The sequence below is a fragment of the Petaurus breviceps genome, unplaced genomic scaffold, assembly GCF_028583685.1.
Source record: "Petaurus breviceps papuanus isolate PSGF00001 unplaced genomic scaffold, PetGlider_PUasm1.0 527, whole genome shotgun sequence".
Taxonomy (NCBI): domain Eukaryota; kingdom Metazoa; phylum Chordata; class Mammalia; order Diprotodontia; family Petauridae; genus Petaurus; species Petaurus breviceps.
Genome location: NW_027186359.1, coordinates 32,102 through 50,759, shown reverse-complemented (window position 1 = coordinate 50,759; position 18,658 = coordinate 32,102). Strand labels below are relative to the sequence as shown.

Genomic DNA, 18,658 nt, shown 5'->3' with positions numbered 1-18,658 from the left:
GAGACTGTCCTGCAGACAGAATGAATACTGTCCACTGGTGAAGGACAGTGCTGTTGTTGCAGGGGTCTGGGAGCCTTTCTGTTGGTTCAGAAGCCCTGAAGAAGGATTTTCTTGTTGTATGTTTACAGAAATCCTGGGAGAGGGCTTTGCTAATGTGTTCAGGGGTTCTAGGACTGTTCTACAGACAGAGGATAAATTCATGAAGGGACTGGCAATGTATCTTGTGGCCTTGCTAAGCCTTGTCTCCCCAGGAACTAAGATTGCTGAGAACTTGCCTCGTGTCAAGATGAAGAAAAGACCTCCATTTGGGTATTAAGTGCTGTGTTTAAACTTGATGTAACTCTGGGGTAGATTCAATTGTGATCCAGGGGTGGGGAACTTTTGACCTTATGTTTGGAAACTAATCTCCATTTGAGAAGAGGGGTTTTGTGGTGGACTTAATTAAGGTATAGCCTAGGGGTGGAGAAGTATTTAGAACAGGGACTTTGTAATTGATTGAATGATTGGAAGGTCCTGGGGTGGGGTAGTACTTGGAGATTACTTAATCACACTTAGTAAATGCTGTATTTGGAATGATGTCATGCTTTGACCTTCTCTGTTCTTGGTTGGTCACTGAATAAAATAGAGAGCACCTATGCTGGTATTCTGAACCTGGGAAGTTGCCTTCTTTTGGCATTACATTACAGGGATAAGTTGGAAATCACTAGCAAAGGGAAGGCACTAGAATTCAGAAGGACTGGGGAAGGCTTCCTGCACAAGACAGAATCTTAGTCAGGACTTTAGGTAAACGAGGGAGGTCAGCAGTTGGAGTGGAGGAGGGAGAGCATTCGAGGCAGGTGAAGGACCAGAGAGAGGATTCCCAGTGCCAAGACATGGAGAAGGGGCATGTGGGAGAGACACGATGGAGGTGGGAAAGAGAACCCATAAACAGACTGACTATGTATGGTGAGTGTGAAGCATCTGGCTTGAGGTCAAAAGCCTAGCCCCCTGAGTTCCACACTTTCTTGGCTGTGAATATGTCTCTGACTGCTCCTGTAGACTGTAAAGCTGGTGGGATAAGGCAGTACCTAACAGGGGGCCATGCCAAGAGGCACACATTCAGTCTCATTGAGGCAGTGTTACTTCCTGTCTGGAGACCTCAGTTTCCTCATTTGTAAAATGAAGGAACTGAACTATATAACACCTAACATCCCCTGACCCCAAAACAGCTGTGCTCAAATAACTTCTCTGCCCACTCTGATAAAAACAAGCACTTTCTTGGCCAGCTTCCAAATCTTCTAAGTGAGAGGGATGTTTGCATAGAACTGCAGACAGAACTCTTCCAGCCAGACCAGGACTGTGTGACCCGATCCCTTCGGTCAGGTCTGTCCTCCAACTCCCTTCTTCAGACTAATTTGAGTCAAGCTGATCTCCAGAAGTAAGTCTCTGTGCCAGAGGGCTGGGAGCAAGGCCTCCTGGGTCTGCTGCCACCAAAGGCTTCTTAAGAAGGTTTGAGGGGGCAGCCAGGTGGCTCAGTGAGCAAGAGCACCAGCTCCAGTGTTGGGATGACCTGGATCAAATCCAGGCTCAGATACTCAGCACCACACCCAGAAATAATAACTGGCCGTGTAACCTTGAGCAAGTTACTTAACCCCGATTGCTTTAAAAATAATAAAAAAAAGAAGGTTTGAGGTCAGAATCCAGCAGCAAGGCAGGAGACGTTCCCTCTTGGCCTAGGTTCTCCCAGCACCAAGAATGTGAAATGGCTGTGTGACTGCCTAGCCATATGTATGTGACGTGCTGTGTGACCTCCAAGAAATCACCCACACACACACCTTAGTTTCCTCACTTATGATGACGGAAACAACGCTAGGATGATCCGGAAGGTTCCTTCCAGGTCTAGCAGGGCAGTGACACACACACACGACAATGGGATGGTGGGAATGTTTTGACAAGTCTCGGGTCCTGACCCTTCATCCCTGAGATGCTCAGTTAAAAAAAAAAAAACAACAAATTTTTTCCTTTATGTTCATCTCCTCAGCATAATGAGGCCTCCTAATTGTTCAAAAGGAAAAGTCCCTAAAATGAAACTTTCCCAGATTTCTGGATGACTGTCTGACAGTCTTGGGGCTCTGCCCCTGTCATGAGACCTGTGCCCATGGACTAACTTCTCAGAATCCTATTTGTAAATATATAAAATAAAGCAGCCAGCATTGCCCAGGAAACTGATTCTATGGAAATGTGGTGACCCAGATGTTTAAAGGTAATGCAGCTTCTAGTCATGGCCCAGAAGCCTTCTCTGGAGCCACATGACCAGTAAATCCTAAGGAGGGAGGATGCTGCTGCTTGGGCATTGGACAAGGACCGAACACTCCTGGGTAAATCTGCCAAACCCCAGAAGAAGCAGGAGCCAGACGCCTCTGCTCTCCTCCCCTCTTCACCCCTGCCCTCCCCACCAAGGTTTCCAGGACCCACCTTTATTATAGAGCGCACCATCAAAGTAATAGCTGCCTGTGTAGAAGCCAGTGGCATGCTCGATAAGGTGGCGGGCCCACGTGTTGCCAGCACCTGGGAAGCTGGACAGCGCCACAAAAACCTTGGCTTTGGTAGGCAAGAAGCGTCTGTCAGTACACCGTGTGTCTGCAAGGCCAAGGACAAGGAGGGCAGTCATCACTCAGAGCAGTGGCTGGGGATAGGACCCCAAAACCCAAGCAAACATCTCCAGTCTAGGCTTCTCTGTGTTCCCACTGAGGCCTTCTGGGCCCTGGGAGGCACTCTAGGGAGTACCCCCCTCCCAAACCTCCAGGTCCTCACTCTCCTTTCTAGACCCATTTGTCCCTTGGTCAGAGCTCAGGACTCCACGCTGAACCCCAGCCAGGGGATCCCAGAACATTGTACCCAAGATCCTGGACACTGATGGCCCATTGCCCCAGCCTTCTCAGAGCTCTTGGTTACAGACAAGAGTTGGAGAGGTGGGAGATGGGGCTCACAAGGCTCCTCACAGACCACTGGCCTCTTAATGTCCTCTGGACACATGATTGTTTTTCTAGATCCAACATACAAGTGCCTCAGCATGGGTGACTCCCAGCATGAAACCTCCCTCCACTGAGGGCATTCAGCAACTTGACTGTAAAAGGAAATCATCAGCCTAGAGCAGCCTGGTCTCTTGGCTCTGCTGACCTGTCCCCCACAGTTATTGCTATTCCAGAATAAAGGGAAATGGTCTCTGTTATTGCCATCGTTGGGTAAACTACATAGCCCTGGGAGGGGACTTCCCAAGAAGGGGCAGGGATCCATATTGTCATGCACATCCTCACCAACTGTCATCAGTGTAGGGGAAGGGGGGTAGGTCAAGCAACTGCCATCACCTCTCTTGAGACCCTATGGCCCTTAAGCCACAAGCCCTGGGAACAGGAGAGTCCCTCAGACCACCAGCCTTGCTTCCACCTCGGCCCCCACAGCTATCACGGAGGGGAATGACTCCCACCAATCCCAGCCTCATCTTCTGAACAAGCACCACGCATCCCAGAAGACGCCTCTTGGGAAGCAGGCCCTTTGGAGATGCCACCCTGGCACAATGCCTGCAAGTGCTGCAGCCACATCTACCAGAGTTCTGGCTCCCAAAGTCCTCGGTCCAACATCAGACACTGATTGGGTTTTATCAGTGGAAATGACTTCACAGACAAGGCAAGGCCATAAGCTTTGTCCTACCCTAAGGATCATGGGACTTTTCTACCTGAGTCTCAGCCGCGATATCCCCACGTGTTGTCTTCCCCACTAGAATGTGAACTCCTAGGCAGTTGAAACTGTCTCTGCTTTGTACTCTGTGTCCCCAGCATTCAGGCGGTGCTCAATAAATGCATTCTGTTCATTCATTTATGAGAGGGATCATCATGTAGAAAAGAAGGGCTGGGTCCTGATGCTACCACTGAGAACTGGCCCTAATTCTTTGAGGCTCCCTGTCCTTCTCTGGAAGACAAGGGGGTTGTGCTAGGGAACGGCTGTGAGTTGGAGCCCATCCTGGCCTCTGAGTCTTGGATTCATGCCCACCAGGATGCTGAAGCCTCGGCTCCCCGGGGCGCCTTTCAGGTTTCTAGACCCTGCTTGGGTTCCTTTTCCTCTCTAGGGGAACAACCTAGTCTCTACATATATCACTGTGACCATCACCACATATTCCTCTAAGGGTGTAGAAAGTGTTGTGGAGCCTGTTCAGGGAACAGTCTGAATGGACTGAGGAGCCCTCCAGGTGTGGAGGGCCTTGAGCACCAGAACTCTTCCTGGAAGCCTCAAGTAGACCCAGGGTCAATTCAACAGAGATCAGCTTAGCCATCCACACTGGAAACACAAGATGGATGAAGAAGCCAGTAGCTTAGGGCCCTAGGAGCAGCAGCAGGATTGGCCGCTCCATGCTATCCGTCGGGATGTCCGTCTCAGAAGGGAGCTTCAGATGGACTGTGCACTGGGCCCAGAACTTAGTGGGCTGTATTCCATTTGGGGAATGGTGGTTCCAAGATATGCTCTGACCATCTTTAAAACCTGTATTTTCCCCTGAGGAGCAGAGTGGAGAAGGCCAGACTTGAAGCCAGGCAGCCTTGGGTTTTAGTCTTCTTTCTGACACAAACTGGCTGTGTAACTCTGAACACATCATTCAGACCCTCAGGGCTCCTAGGCACCTCTTTCGGATTACTGAGTGCCCCACTGGCTTTGATGGAGGGAGTCTCCCCACCAGGATGCAACCTACATCACTCATCTTCCCCTTTGGGGATGCCATCCTTCCAGGCTCTGAAGCCACAGACCACTGCACCCAAGGGCCCCAGTGGTCGTAGATGGCTCACCGGCCAGCCCCATGAGGACCACTACCCAGGGCACCTTCTCTGACAGCTTCCATGGAGGGGCCACATTAATAAGCCTTCCCTGTGAGGGCAGAGGCAGCAAGAGTCATCTCTGGTTTTGCCTCGGTCACGCCCACTGGTGGTCCTTCCAAGTTGCTCTCCACCCAGCTACCAGAGTCAGCTCCCGTTTGGAGCCACGACCATCAGGGCATCCCATGCCTCAGGTCACTGAGCTGCCCACTGTGCACCAACATGCTTCCCCCATCACTCTCCCCCATCTTGGGCACAAACCTCACCTTGGATGGGTGTCTGATAGACCACACAGTAATCCCCCCAGCCTGGGGTCTCAGGGCCCCACGCACAGAGGGAGCTGTCCACCGCATCATGCAGACTGAACTTCGGGGTGGGGTAGCCACAAAAGCACTCAGGGCCTCTGATGACCGCCAGTGGGAACTCCTGTCAGAGCAAACAGAGAAGGAGAGAAGGCTTCTGCACAAATGCAAAGATGGCACCACATTGAGGGGTCTGGAGGGGGGCTTTCTGCAGAAGCTGGAGGAGGAGTGCCAAACATGAAGCTGCAGCCATTTAATAATTAACTGTGTCTCTGGGCAGCCTCCAGCACTTCTCGGTCTAAATTGGTCTTATAACTCGTACCACTCACCCCTGTCACTCCCAGCCCAACGGGTGCTATGCGGTCTGGGGGTGGGGTGGGGGTGGAGTGAGTCCTTGTGGGAATGTTGGGGGGCAGGACTGGACCAGAGGTCTCTGAGCTCCTGCCCAGCTCTTGGGTTCTGAGGAAGCCCAATTGCGATGCTCTCTATTTCCTGCACCCAAGTCATCAGTCACTGGAAGTCAGTGTCCCTCCTCCCCTCCTCTGAGGGCAGCAGGGGGAGTCACAGGGCATGGAGCACTAGAAGATCTGAGTTCCAATCCCAACTTGGACAATCATTAGCTGAGTGTCCTTGGGTTGCTGTTAGGGTTTAATGAGATTATATTTGTAACAGCATTTAGTTCAGTGCCTGCACATAGTAGGTGCTTAGTAAAAATGTTTATTCTCTTCCCTTCCATTCCAACTGCACCAAACAAAGAACTCATGGCCTCCCTCACTGACTCCTGCCTGTCAGTGTCTTGTGATGAAGCCAAGCCTTGACTAAAATTCCCATGAGATCACCTATTTGCAGGCAGGTGCAGACGCCCCTTGATAAGCCACTGCAGGGAAGTACCAGCTGACCTCACAGAAGGTAAGGACACAAGCAGACTGACAAGGACCATTGCTGGCACTGCTGCAGGGGTGCGGCTTCCCATGAGCCATGGCCCACAGGCCAGCTCACGGATATGGAAGCGGCATGGATGGCAGTGGGACATGGAGATGTGGCACACTGACCATGGACAAGGAAAAGCCAACCTAAAATGGGACCAAATGGGATATTTATTTGAAGTAAAGACAGCTTCACCAAGGTACATCTTCATGTTTGTGCATATACGTGTGTCTGAGATCTGCCATTATATGGCCATGGCAGCCTCGCCAGTGTCTATGTGGAGACAATGTACATTGACATGTGTATGTAAGTGTGTGTGTGTGTGTGTGTGTGTGTGCACACCTGGGGTCTATGTGATTATACTAAAAGGACCTAGGATCTAATCCTGCCCCCATTTTATATATGAAGAAACTAAGTCTCAGAGAGGGAAAGGGACTGACCCAAATTTGAATAGCTAATTTATAGCATGGCCAGAGCTGGAGCCCAGGCTCCTTGACACTCCTCCCTGTTTTCTTCCCATACATGACATTATATAAGTGCACACGTGTTTGTGTTTGTGTACACGTGTACACACACATAACTGTGAAGGCTCCTGCATGTGCTCCTCAGAAGGAAAAGAACAAGCCAGAGATGGAATCCAATGGGCTCAGATGCCCCAAGGGCTGAGAAGTGACCATGGGAACGCCAAGGGGAGAGATGGCCATGCCCTGCTATGTTCTCGGAGTTGAATGAGTTGCACTGTGCAGTTCCGTGCATTGGAGAAGGATCCCAAGACCTTGGAGGACCAGCACAGGAGGTTGGTCTGGGCAGTGGAAAAACCGTGATTCTGACTGTGTTTCCTTCCTTTTTACATTAGACATAGCCAGTTGTAAGGTGGGAAAAGGCTCACGGCTGTCATAGACCCTAAGCCCCACATCCTTAGGATACTCAGTCAGGATCTGCGACCAGCATTGTGGTGGCCATGCATGTGACAGGAAGGCCAGCCTCACCACAGCCAGGCCAGGCATCCTCAGCTCTGCTCAAGCCTTTCCTAAATCTCAGGGACTTCCGGGACCTTTTCATCCAGCCACCTCTAAGAGCACAGCATTCGGGGGGGGGGGGCTGGGATCAAGCAACAAGCATTATCAAGCTCCTGCTCTGTATGAGGCACCAGGTTGGGTGCTAGGTATTCCTGTCTAGCTTACAAAAGCCTCTCTGACTTGCCCCAGGGTCCCCGGCAGCTTTGGTCAAGTAGGGGGCAGGGGAAGGGAAATTCTCTTCCATCAGGGCTCCTGTAATCCTGGTGGTATCAGATGTCTCCAGAAGCCCCCCCATGTCCCCAGAGGACCTCCTGCCAGCAGGATGCTCTGCCTGGCTCCAGGAGGGGCAAGAGTAGGTTTGTAAATGGAAGAATGAAAGGTTTATAAATACGAGAGATTGCTTCAATTTGATTCCATCCCCAAAGACTCACTGGTCGTTTCTCAGGCAGGCAGGAGCTACGTGACCAGATCTTCAATCAGAAGGCTTAGATCAACAGGCTGCCTTTTCAGATACAAATTCTCCTGGTGATCTGAGGCCATTAAGGGGGGAGCTTGCTGGACCTTGTCCACCTTCCCTTTCATGAATTCAGATAAGCCCTTCTGACCATCTGTTTTCCGGCCAAATCTGTCAAAGTCCAGTGGCAGGAGGGGGAGCGTCACTCAGTAGCCTGGCCTAGGACTCAGTCTGTGGTCAAAATGAAGACTGTTTCAGTGACCAGAATTAATCAGCCTTGGAGAGGAAGAATGGTTCAGAAGAAAGAATGCTTGGCTCGCCAATATTAGTATCACGTGTTATTGCTAGAATTAATTCTATTAATAACAATAGCTACCTTTTATACAGCACTTTAAGGTTTACAAAGTCTGTTACATGTGTTATCTCACTTGGTCCTCACAACAACCCTGAGAGGCAGGTGCTAATATTATCCCTGTTTGACAAATGAGGAAATTGAGGCACTGAAAGGTTAACTGACTCGCCCAGGATTGCCACTAGGGAGAGTATGCAGCAGGATTTGAACTCAGGTTTCCATGACTCAAAGTTTAGGCTCTATCCACTGTGCCACCTAGATGTCTTGACTTGGAGTCAAGGGACAAGTTCAAATCTAATCACAGACACCCACGATACAAGACCCAGACTCTCTGAGCTGCATTTTCTTCATTTGTAAAATGGAATTAATGCCACTTTGACAAAAAATTGGTGTGTGGAAAGTGCTTTGTAAACCCAGTCACACTCTAGAAAAGGTTCACTGGGAGGTGGCCAGGTTTATCTTCACTCTATCTCAGTCACATATGGGGATGGTCATACCCTCAATGAACCACGACTGTGAACTTGCTCTCCCTGACCTTCTGTTCATCATCATTTCTCCCTCTGAATCACTCCTCCTAACCTCACTCTTCACCATGATTGCGGGTCCATCCATCCATCCTATTCTGTCTATCGTCTCTGGTCTGGCCTTATTCCTTTCCCTTCCCACACTTGACCCTTCACATACAAACACATAGGTAGTAGGTGGAAGAAAACAAACAAACAAAAAAGAGATTGTTATCACCCTAAAAGTTAATGGACTAATTTCTCCAATAACAAGAAAAAGAATCGAGGAATAAATAAGAAGACAAAACAAACAATCTGTTGCATATAAGAAACACAAGACATATACAGAATGAAAATAAGGGGATGGAGCAAAATCTACTATCCTTCACACTAGTCTAAAAAAGGAGATGGAGCAATGTGGATCTCAGGTAAGGCAACAATAAAAATTAATAAAGTCAAAAGAGACAAGGAAACTTAGCATCATAAACAGTGAATTATGGAAGTATTGCATGCATAAGCACAAAATGGTATGGTGGCTAAATTCTTAAGCGAAAAATTAAGCAAACTGCAAGAAGACATTGGCAGGAATGATAGCAGGATCTTTAATATTCCTCTCTAAGTTATAGATGGAGTGGCTAGGGGGCACTGCAGTGGATAGAGTTCTAGACCTCGAGCAAGGAAGACTCATCTTCCTGAATTCAAATCTGCCCTCCAACACTAACTGTGTGACCCTGGACAAGTCAGTTCACCCTGTTTGCCTCTGTTTCCTCATCTGTAAAATAAGCCAGAAAAGGAAATGGCAAACCACTCCAGTATCTTTGCCCAGATAAGGTCACAAAGGGTTAGACACGACTGAAATGACTGAATAGCAACGACTACAAATCATACTTCCGTGAAATTAGTAATTAATAGAATAAATGTAAGCCAGAAATAAAGACTATGTAACAACATCCTGAATAAAGGTTTAGTAAAAATCATAGAAACAAAAATGAACATGTTAAAATAGTAATAATTTAAAATTTCTAAAATGTTAACAATCCAACTAAAACAGTTTCCAAAGCTTGTTTTCAAAATGTTTGTCTCTGAAAACTTAGTAACAAAATAGAAAAAGAGAGGATCAGCCAACTAAGCATGTTATTCAAATGATTAGAAATCAACTAATTAGCAGCCCTAAAAACAATACAAAAGAAGAAATCTGGAAAATTAGAAGAGAAACAAAGGAATCAGAAAAATGGAAAATATAAGAAGTCTAGTATTGACAAAGCTGAGCTGGTCATTTTTAAAAGATTAACAAAATCAATAAACCATTAGCCAACCTCATCAAGTAAAGAGGAAAATAAAATTGTCCCCAAAAAGCGAACAAGAGAATTCACAAAAAGATCAAGACTATAAAAAGAATTATCAGAAACTACAATACACAATTATATGGCAACACAACCAAGACTAAAAAGAAAAGTGATGAGAAAACATAAAATACACAAACCAACAATGAATGAAGAAAGCCTTTATTAAACTCCTATGTGTCAGGCGCCCTACTAAGTATTTGGGATATAAAGGAAAGGAAGGGAATGGGCATTTATAGGGTGCCTACTATACTCCAGGCACTGTGCTAAGTACTTTCCAAATATTAACTCATTTGATAAATGGAAAAGAGAAAAAGTCCCTGTGCTCAAGGACCTTGAGGTACAATTAATGGTGTCACCTAATATTCATAAGAAAGTGGGGAGCAAGTCTGTATCCCAAAGAGATCACAAAAAGGGAAAAGTACCCACATATACAAAAATATTTATAGCAGTTCTTATTGTGGTGGCAAAGAATTGGAAATTGAGGGAATGGCTGAACAAGCTGTGATTGTAATGGAATACTATTATCCTATAAGAAATGAGGAGCAAGTGGATTTCAGAAAAACCTAGAAAGACTCACATGAACTGATGCTGAGTGAAGTGAGCAGAACCAGCAGAACACTGTACACCATAACAGCACCATTGTGCAATGATCAACTATGATAGATTTAGCTCTTCTGAGCAATACAATGATCCAAGACAATTCCAGAAGACCCATCCACATCCAGAGAAAGAACCATGGAGTCTGAATGCAGATTGAAAAAATGATATTTTCTGTTTTATTTTCTTTCTTGCGAATTTTCCTTTTTGTTCTAATTCTTCTTTCACAACATGACTGCGGTGAAAATATGTTGAACATGATTGTACAAGTATAACCTATATCAGATTACTTGCTGTCTTGGGGAGGGGAGAGAGAAAAATTTGGAACTCAAAATCTTACCAAAATGAATGTTCAAAAGCTAACTTTAAGTTCTGGATAAGTCTGAAAAATAAAAGAAAGTAAGAGCCCAATAAAGTCACTTTGGGTCAAAGAAGTCACAGGGATTTTTAGTGGAGTCATAGGAGGATCTTCTTGCTTAATTTCAGCAACAGTTGCTATGATCACTATCTCCTGCACAGGAGGCAGAAAGGAGTGCAAGAAGGAAGGGCAATTAGGGGTGAGACACTTACCCCCTTTGATACAGGCAGAGGTTAAGATGACTGCATTAGGTGGCCCTGGTTCCCTGAGCTTCCAGAGATATCCCTGGTTGGGAAACCTGGGGCAGTGTATGGGGAAAGAAGACAGCCAGCAGCAGACGTCTGACACAGAGCAGCATCTCACTGACAGTATCTAGCCCAGTCTGCAGAGGAATAGTGAAGGCAGGCATCCCAGACTAAAGAAGAGTCTAAAATTGTGCTGTTCTGAATGACCAGAGCTTCCCACTTGGCTGACAGCGACTGAATCCAGAAGCAGTCTACTCTTGCACAGAACCAAATCCAAGTCTAGAACTTCCAGAGCTCAGATCAGAGGGTAACAATCATCCCTTTCCCTGGATCAGACCACTCTGGAGGCAGTCTGAGCTCTCCCTGAGATCTTGGAATAACGCCAGGAACCAGTCCAAACCCTCCCTCTAGAAACCTAACCCTAACACAAAGTGCTAAGTCAGGAGTCCAACTGGAAGAAGGAGCAAATAAAAAAAGAATTCCACCACAATGAGCTATTATTGTAGCAGCGACACCCAAGATAGAAACACAGAAGAAGAAAATGTCTCTAAAGCCTCCATAAGCAAAGCCTAAGAAAAAAACCCAGCTTGAGCACAAATTCAACTAGAACCCTTGGAAGAAATAAAGCAAGAGTTTCTTTTTTAAAGACTTAAAATATTTGGTTTCATTTTGCTTTGTTTTTGTTATAAATGGAATGAGATTCCTAAGTAAAAAAATAAAAATAAAAACACGAGAACTGTGGAAGAACTGGAAAAGGAATTAAGTTTTGTACAAAAAGTATAAAATTTGCCCAAGCAAAATTAGAATAGACCAAATAGAAGCCATAGGGCAATAAGAAATATTAAAAAACAAAATCAAAAGGCTAGACAAAATAGAAAAAGTAAAGTATCATAGCAAAAAATAATTGACCTAGAAAAAAAAAAGATTAAATAGAAAAAATATTGAGACTCATTTCACTGCTATAAAATGCCGTAAAACAGCATAGATTCAAGAATTCTTCAAAGAAAACCACCCAGAACTCTTAGAACCAAAAGGCAAAGTAGAAATTCAAAGAATCCATCTGTCACCTCCTGAAAGAAACTCCAAACTGAAAACACCCAGAAACATTAGATTAGCAAAAGTCCCGAGTTTACAGGACAGATTACAAATGTTGTGAATAGCCAAAAGAATTCACATACTGAGTAGCCAGTCAGGATCACACATGATTTAACAGCCACCACAATGAAGGGATGAAGAGTTTAGAGTATGATTTTTCCAGAAGGTAAAGGATATGGATTTACAGCCAAGAATAACCAACCCAACAAAACTGAGTATAATCCTATAGGGAAAAAATGTACTTTTGATGCAGAGGATTTCCCAGCATTCCTGATGAAAAGACCAGAGCTATCGAAAAAATCTGGGGTATAAGCAAAAGAAGGAGGTAAGAGAACCACACAAAGACCAACATGAACGAACCACTGTAAAGGCCTAAACAGGAAAAACTGCTTCCGTTAAAATCTGGGGACATGATGCCAGTGTGCCTTCAGATTCTTAGCATTATCTAGGATCATCAAGGGAGTCCAATTCGGCAGGAAATGAGGGTGCTTCCATTACATCCTGCTGATCTTAAGAAAAGAATGGAGGAAGACAGGAAGGGGTTGGGGGAAGGGAAAGGAAGGTTAGGGGACAATTGTCTCACATCATCAGGGAAGATAAGTAGACATCCGTATAAACAAGGAGGAGGGGGTAGGGGGAGCCGCTCACACTTCAGCCTGACTCTCATCTGAACTGGTCAAAAGAAGACAGGGAAGAAGAGAGACACAGACAGACATGGACACTGATACACGTTTCATCCAACAGTGAAATAGAAGGGAAAGGGTGCTGGGGAATTGGAGGGAGATATTAATGAAGTCCTTGACAAAACAAATTCTAAGGGTGTTCAGAAATATTTCTAGCTCTTTTTTGAGGTAGAAACGAATGAGAATCTGAGGGTGAGCCCGCGCATTGGAGTAGATGAACAAGTTAGGGCCTATAAATGTGATGGAATGCTATTGTGCTGATCTCTTAGTGTAATGACCAACCAGGATTCTGGAGGACTAATACTGAAATATGCTGCCCACCGCCTGAGAGAGGGAAGAACTCTGGGCAGAGAACGAGATAAATGTTGTGATTTGTTTGGTTGGTTGGTTTATCAGGTTTTTGGTTTTATTTTAGTTTGGAGCTTTTGTCCCAGACTTTGGATGTCTATGGGATAGAAAGACCCTGCTGCAGGGTCATAGGACTGTGAGGACAGAGCCAGGGGGGACATCTCTGAGTTCCCGGGGATTGCTGGGAGGACCCATAAAAGACCATCCGAAGAAGCAGATTCAGGCTAATTACAAGGTCAGCTCTCACAGCCCTGGCCATCTGCTTCCCCACTAGGCCAACAGCTGTACCCAGAGCCCCCATGCACAGATTGCCCAGACCTCAGCTTTATAGACATGGCCAGTGAACCTGGAGGACCCTGCTCTGTCTGGTAAACCGCAGTGCCCATGGCAACTATCTACCAGAGGTGAGAGGAGGGCTCTGGCTCTCACTTTTCCTTAAGCCCCTTAATGCTGTAAGTGGCTGCTCCCTCCTCCCTCCATGGGGTGGGGGTTTGGCCACCCTCCTTCCCGCATTCTCAAAATGGACCCAGAAGCAGCAGCAGCAGCAGCAGCAGGAGGGTTGAGGAACAAAGGTGCTCTTACCTTGCTGGAGCAGAGCTGAGAGCACATCTCCACAGTCAGATTGGGCTGGGTTAGGGAGTTGGCCAGAGCATCAGTGAGATTCCTGGGCACTCGGAAACATCCCCGGTAGGTGACGGTCCTTCCTGCAGGGACAGCAACAAGGTCTCTCTTAGAAGCAATGAGAGCAGTGCTGGGGTAGAGGTGGGAAGATCCCCAGCTCAGTTTATTCTCCACTCAGAGGAAATGCTCGGGATGGCCAGGACAGGGCTGAGGGAGGGTGAGGGGATGATCACTGAAGCCAAGGCATCTTATGGAGTCACCAAGTGAGAAAGGAGAGAACTGGGCCCAAGGCAGAACCTTGGAGGACCCTCCAGGGAGGAGATACAGGACCATGGCTAATGGGCCAGGCAGGAGGTGGAACCAGAAGAGAATAGGGTCAAGGAAACTGAGGAAGGAGAGAGAATCCAGGGGTGGGGGAGCAGGCAAGCTGCTCCCATGCCAATGCCCACTGTCCTGGCACCATCTCTGCCCTACTCCAGCTGGGTGCACCATGGTCCCCAAATCAGCTTCATTTGTGGTGTCTTCCCAAGAGGACCTAGTCCCTTATATACCTGACCCTTGGGCGAGATTGTTCAGTCCTGGGCAGGCATGGCTGCCCCAAGCTAGTTACAGATCCACGGAAGGAGGCCTGAAATGGACATCTGACCAGAAGACATGGACACCAAAGGGTCCTTCTCTTTCTCCCCCCTTTCTTCTCTCCTCTCTCTTTCCCTCCCTTTCTCTCTCTCCCCCTTCCCCTCTCTCTCTCCTCTCCCTCTCCCGATGCAGCTCAGATGCCATACTCTCTCCTGGAGCCTTCCCTGATCTCCACACCTGCCAGAGCCCTCCCTCCAAACCTCCCTTGTCTTTAATGACTGTGTTTGTCTTGTTTGTCTTGGCACTCCTCTATATAGATGCTGTCATGGTTTTTGCAGGCACTTGTTTTAAAGGACCCAAAAAACAGGAATAATTCTCCGTCTTGGTTGGCCTAGGACCTGGCAAGCAGGTGGTGATTGAGAGCTCTCCCCTCCTCCTCTCACTCCCAGATGAGCTCTCCAGCAGAGGGTTTCCTGTGGGCGAAGGAGTCATTGAGGCACAAATCCCAGCCTCCACCCCAGGCTGCCTCCTCTGAGCTACGCCGCTCCACCTGAGCTCCAGCCCCCTCCAGGATGATGGTGCCCGTCAGCCGAGACCCCAGCTTGCAGACTGGGTTTTGCCACTGCTCAAGATGGGCTTTCTCAGGGCCATCCCTTGCAATTTGGTCCCAAGCGCCTCCTGCCTGCTCATACCCAGGTTCTAGCCAGCTTCTGGAATAATCTAGACCAGAACCCTTCATGTCTCTGTGGCATGCCTCACTTAGCTCTGCTCCTCAGGCCTTGCTGCACATGAGTGTAGAAGAGCAAAGCTAGGGTCCTGGTGAAGCCTAAGGACCCATGCCCCAAAGCTGGATACCAGCAAAGTCGGGAGGAAGCCAATGGCGATGGGATGGGCTGAACAGCTCCCCTGCCCCCACTGGATAGGCAGGTGTCTGTCAGCACAGGGCCTGAGGAAAGACACCTCCCTTGCCCAGAGACAGCTGCTGTCCGTGTGATGAATGACCACATTATCAGGGGTTCTATTCTGGCCAAAAGGGACCTTAGGAGGCATTGGGTCCAAGCCCTCATTTGTACAGATGAGAAAACTGAGACCAAAACATGTCCTTGGTCCTAGGTCATGCATCTAATGAGGGGCAGATCTAGGATGCTACCCAGTTCCTCTGACTCCAAATACAGAAAGTTCTGTCATCAGCTTCTGGGCCTGCTTCTCTGGAGCTAAGGAGAGAAGGAGAGAGAAGGAAGGAAGGAAGGAAGGAAGGAAGGAAGGAAGGAAGGAAGGGAGGGAGGGAGGGAGGAAGAGAGGGAAGGAAAGAGGGAAGAAAGTAAGGAATTAGTGAAGGAATGAATGGTGAATGAGTGAGTTAGTGAATGAGTATTCATTAAATGCTTACTCTGTGCCAACTGGGGACACAAAGAGGAGAGGAAGACAGTCCCTTTTCTCCAGGAACCCTCCTCTCCCTTAAAGCTGCTGTCTGCCTTCCCTTAATTCTGTTTTATCCTGTTCCTAGATTGCTTGTACAGGGTCATTTGCACATTGTCTCCCCATCAGACTGTAAGCCCCTTGAGGGCAGGGGCTGTTCTTATCCCCAGCATTTAGTCCAGAGCCATGATGCCTCATGGCCCCTTAATACAGCCTTGCTAACTGACACTAGAAGGTTCCACTGGGGGCAGATGGAAACAGCAAAGTCTGTTAATAAAACCACGTCCCCACTGGGTCTGCAGGACCTGCAGCTTGTCGAGGTTGGTGGTGTGTGTCGGGGGCCGGTCATGCCCTCCTCCACAAGACCTGCTCCCCTCGCTGCATCAGTCGATGCAGGACTCGTGGAGGGAGACCCCAGAGAGCTCTGCTGTTCTTGGGGCTCTTCAGACATAATCCTGAGGGGGCACCCCTCCCCAAGATTCCCCTGACCCCGGGCAGCACACAGGCTCCAGGGGGCATCTTCCTCTGCCGCATTTGCATACACAGTGAGGAAGCCCACAAATCTACATGCAGACCCCAGACTTCTGAAAGCCAGGAGGGGCCAAGGGCCCAGGCCTGTTCTGACCTTGCCTGCCCCAGACCACACAACATGTTTGAGTTCTGGCTCAGAGAAGACCAAAGCCAGCCCTTCAAAGGGTAGTGTTGGACAGACTTGCTCTGGGCTCATCGAGGGCATGGGGTTGATGGAGAATCAGGGCACAAAGGTTGCTATGGCAACAGCAAACCCTTTCTCCATTGTCAACAGAAGCCCAGGAAGGGAGGCAGGGATGGAGCCTCCAGGGTCAGGGGGCCAGGCAGCCCCCCTGCCCAAAAGGGGTCTCTAAGAGAGGGAGAAGAGAGGCTGAGGAGGAAGCGGGGACTGTGTGGGGGCTGTGGGCACAGCGAATGGATGGGATAAAGCCATACCCTGAAAAGAAAAGCCTCCTCAGGCTGGAGACTCCAGAAGCAGTGGGATGCCTGGCTGGGGCTGGGGCTGGGGGCGTGTGGAGGCAGCTCGAGACTCAGGCCCTCCTCCATGAGCTTCCCATAGGCCATGTGATTTCCTGCCTCCAGACTTTTGCCCTGGCCCTCTAGGGTCCTCCCCCACCTCCACTTTTCCTATCTCTGCCCTTCTTTCAAGGTCTAGCTGGAGTGCCTCCTCCCCCAAGCAGTTTCTTCTGGCTCTGCCGCCCCAGCCTCTGGACATCTCTGATACCACAGGGCTTTGGCCATGCCCCCCTGCCCCCAGCAGACTGGTTCTCCATTTATGTGTTGTTAATTAATCCATGAGTCAGCGAAAGACAACCAGCCAATCGATGGGCCATCTTCAGGTGGGCCGATGCCCCAAGGGAGTCTCAGTAGGGCCTGGGATGCCACCATTCAGGGTGGGGTCCCTTCCCTCCTCTCCTCCCCACAGGATGGTGCCTGGGCTTTGGGGAAAACTGCCCAAATGCATGTACATATATGTCCATGTGCCACCACAGGTATGTAACCTGTGTGTGTACACGTGTGTGCATAAGCACACCAGCATGCTCATGTGGGCCCACACACAGACACCAGATCAGGGAGAGAATGAATGAATGTCCTGGGGGATAGGGATGGGGAGAGGGCTGCTGACACCTGAACCAGGTTGGCACCTTGTGACATGGTTCTCTGTGCTGGGTGAGCTCCCTCAGGACCATCTGGCCATCTGGTCAGTCCCTTTGGGTGAGATCTCTGAGCAGGAATCTGCTGCCCAATGATGGAAAAGAAACCCTCAGTGCCTCCTCATCCTGAGACCCAGCCTGCCATCCAGAGGCCCTGTAACTTCCAGCAGCTGCACCTGCCCCTTCTCCAGGGGCGCCCAGGATGGTCCCGCTGACTGCACAGCCCTCATGGGCCCCACAGGTTAAAAAGAGCCAAGCTCTGGCCCGTGTTCAGCCTGAGCTTCCGCGTGGAGACAGTCCCTAGAGCCCCACAGGATGAGGACCAAAGCCAGCACCCCTGTCTTCAAGGCCCAGGAACTCCTCCCAGCCTCCTCCATCCCCTAACTCTCCCACTCCCAAAGTTAGGGAAAGGATGGGAGCCAGGGAGGCATGGGCCTCAGCAGCCAGCTTCCCTGGCTCTGAGGGACCCAGCACCCATTGTCTTCCCCCATATCCAAAGTCCAGTTGGCATCACAGCCCTGCAGGAAGCCTCTCCAGTCACATCCAACATGGCATCTCCTCTGGTCCTCAGATGGGCTGGTGGCCCAGAGCTGGAGCATGCCAACTAAGACTGGGAGTTCCCTGAGAGCAGACCGGGAGGCAGGCCTCCTCTTCCTCTTCCCCCTCCCCCATCCTCCTCCTCTCTGTTCCTTTCTTCATCTCTCCTCCTCCTCCTCCTCCCCCCCCCTCATCAGCAGCCAGCCTGGGGCCTCTTCTGGGCTTAGCCGCAGGACCTGGTGCCCCCTCCGGGTCTCCAGCCCCCGTGGGCACCCTGGGTTGCAGCAGCACTTACGTTTGGCGGAGCTGATGGAGAGTCCGCCGACATGGTAGACGGAGAGGCGGTTGAGGCCCCCACAGACAGAGCCCTTCTCCCCCCGACACTCCCGGTTGCATTCCTCTGCCTTGGAGCTCTTCTTGGGCAGCCTATTCCCACAGTAACACTCAGCACCATACTGGAGACCAGCATAGGTGTAGGATCTGGGGGACAGATGGGCCCAGGTCAGGCAGGGCTCAGGCCCCCACAGAGAAGAGAGGATGGAACAGGCCTGATCGTCCCTCACAAGGGCTAAGCCTGGCAGGGGCAGGGCTGCCCAGAGCTCAGGCCAGTTCATGCCAGGATCCCGGGTCCAGAAAGTGTTCTTGTTCATATGCCCACAGTGGGGCTTCCTGGAAAGGCTCTGGGATCTTGCTCCAGCTAAGGAAGTCTCAGGGCTGTCAGGACCAGTGCAGGGGTGGGGTGGGGGGATG

At 49.2% G+C, this 18,658-nt stretch overlaps 1 protein-coding gene across 1 annotated transcript in view; it reads right to left on the bottom strand.

Annotated features, from left to right (window-relative positions):
- Positions 1-18,658, bottom strand: part of WSCD1 (WSC domain containing 1) — a 60,034-nt gene that overhangs the window by 9,354 nt on the left and 32,022 nt on the right. The window contains exons 4-7 of the mRNA XM_069102137.1: positions 18,204-18,388; positions 13,653-13,774; positions 5,108-5,267; positions 2,455-2,619 (exon numbers count right to left, since the gene is read on the bottom strand). Of these exons, the coding sequence (XP_068958238.1) occupies positions 2,455-2,619; positions 5,108-5,267; positions 13,653-13,774; positions 18,204-18,388 (632 nt within the window). The remainder of the gene's footprint in view (positions 1-2,454; positions 2,620-5,107; positions 5,268-13,652; positions 13,775-18,203; positions 18,389-18,658) is intronic.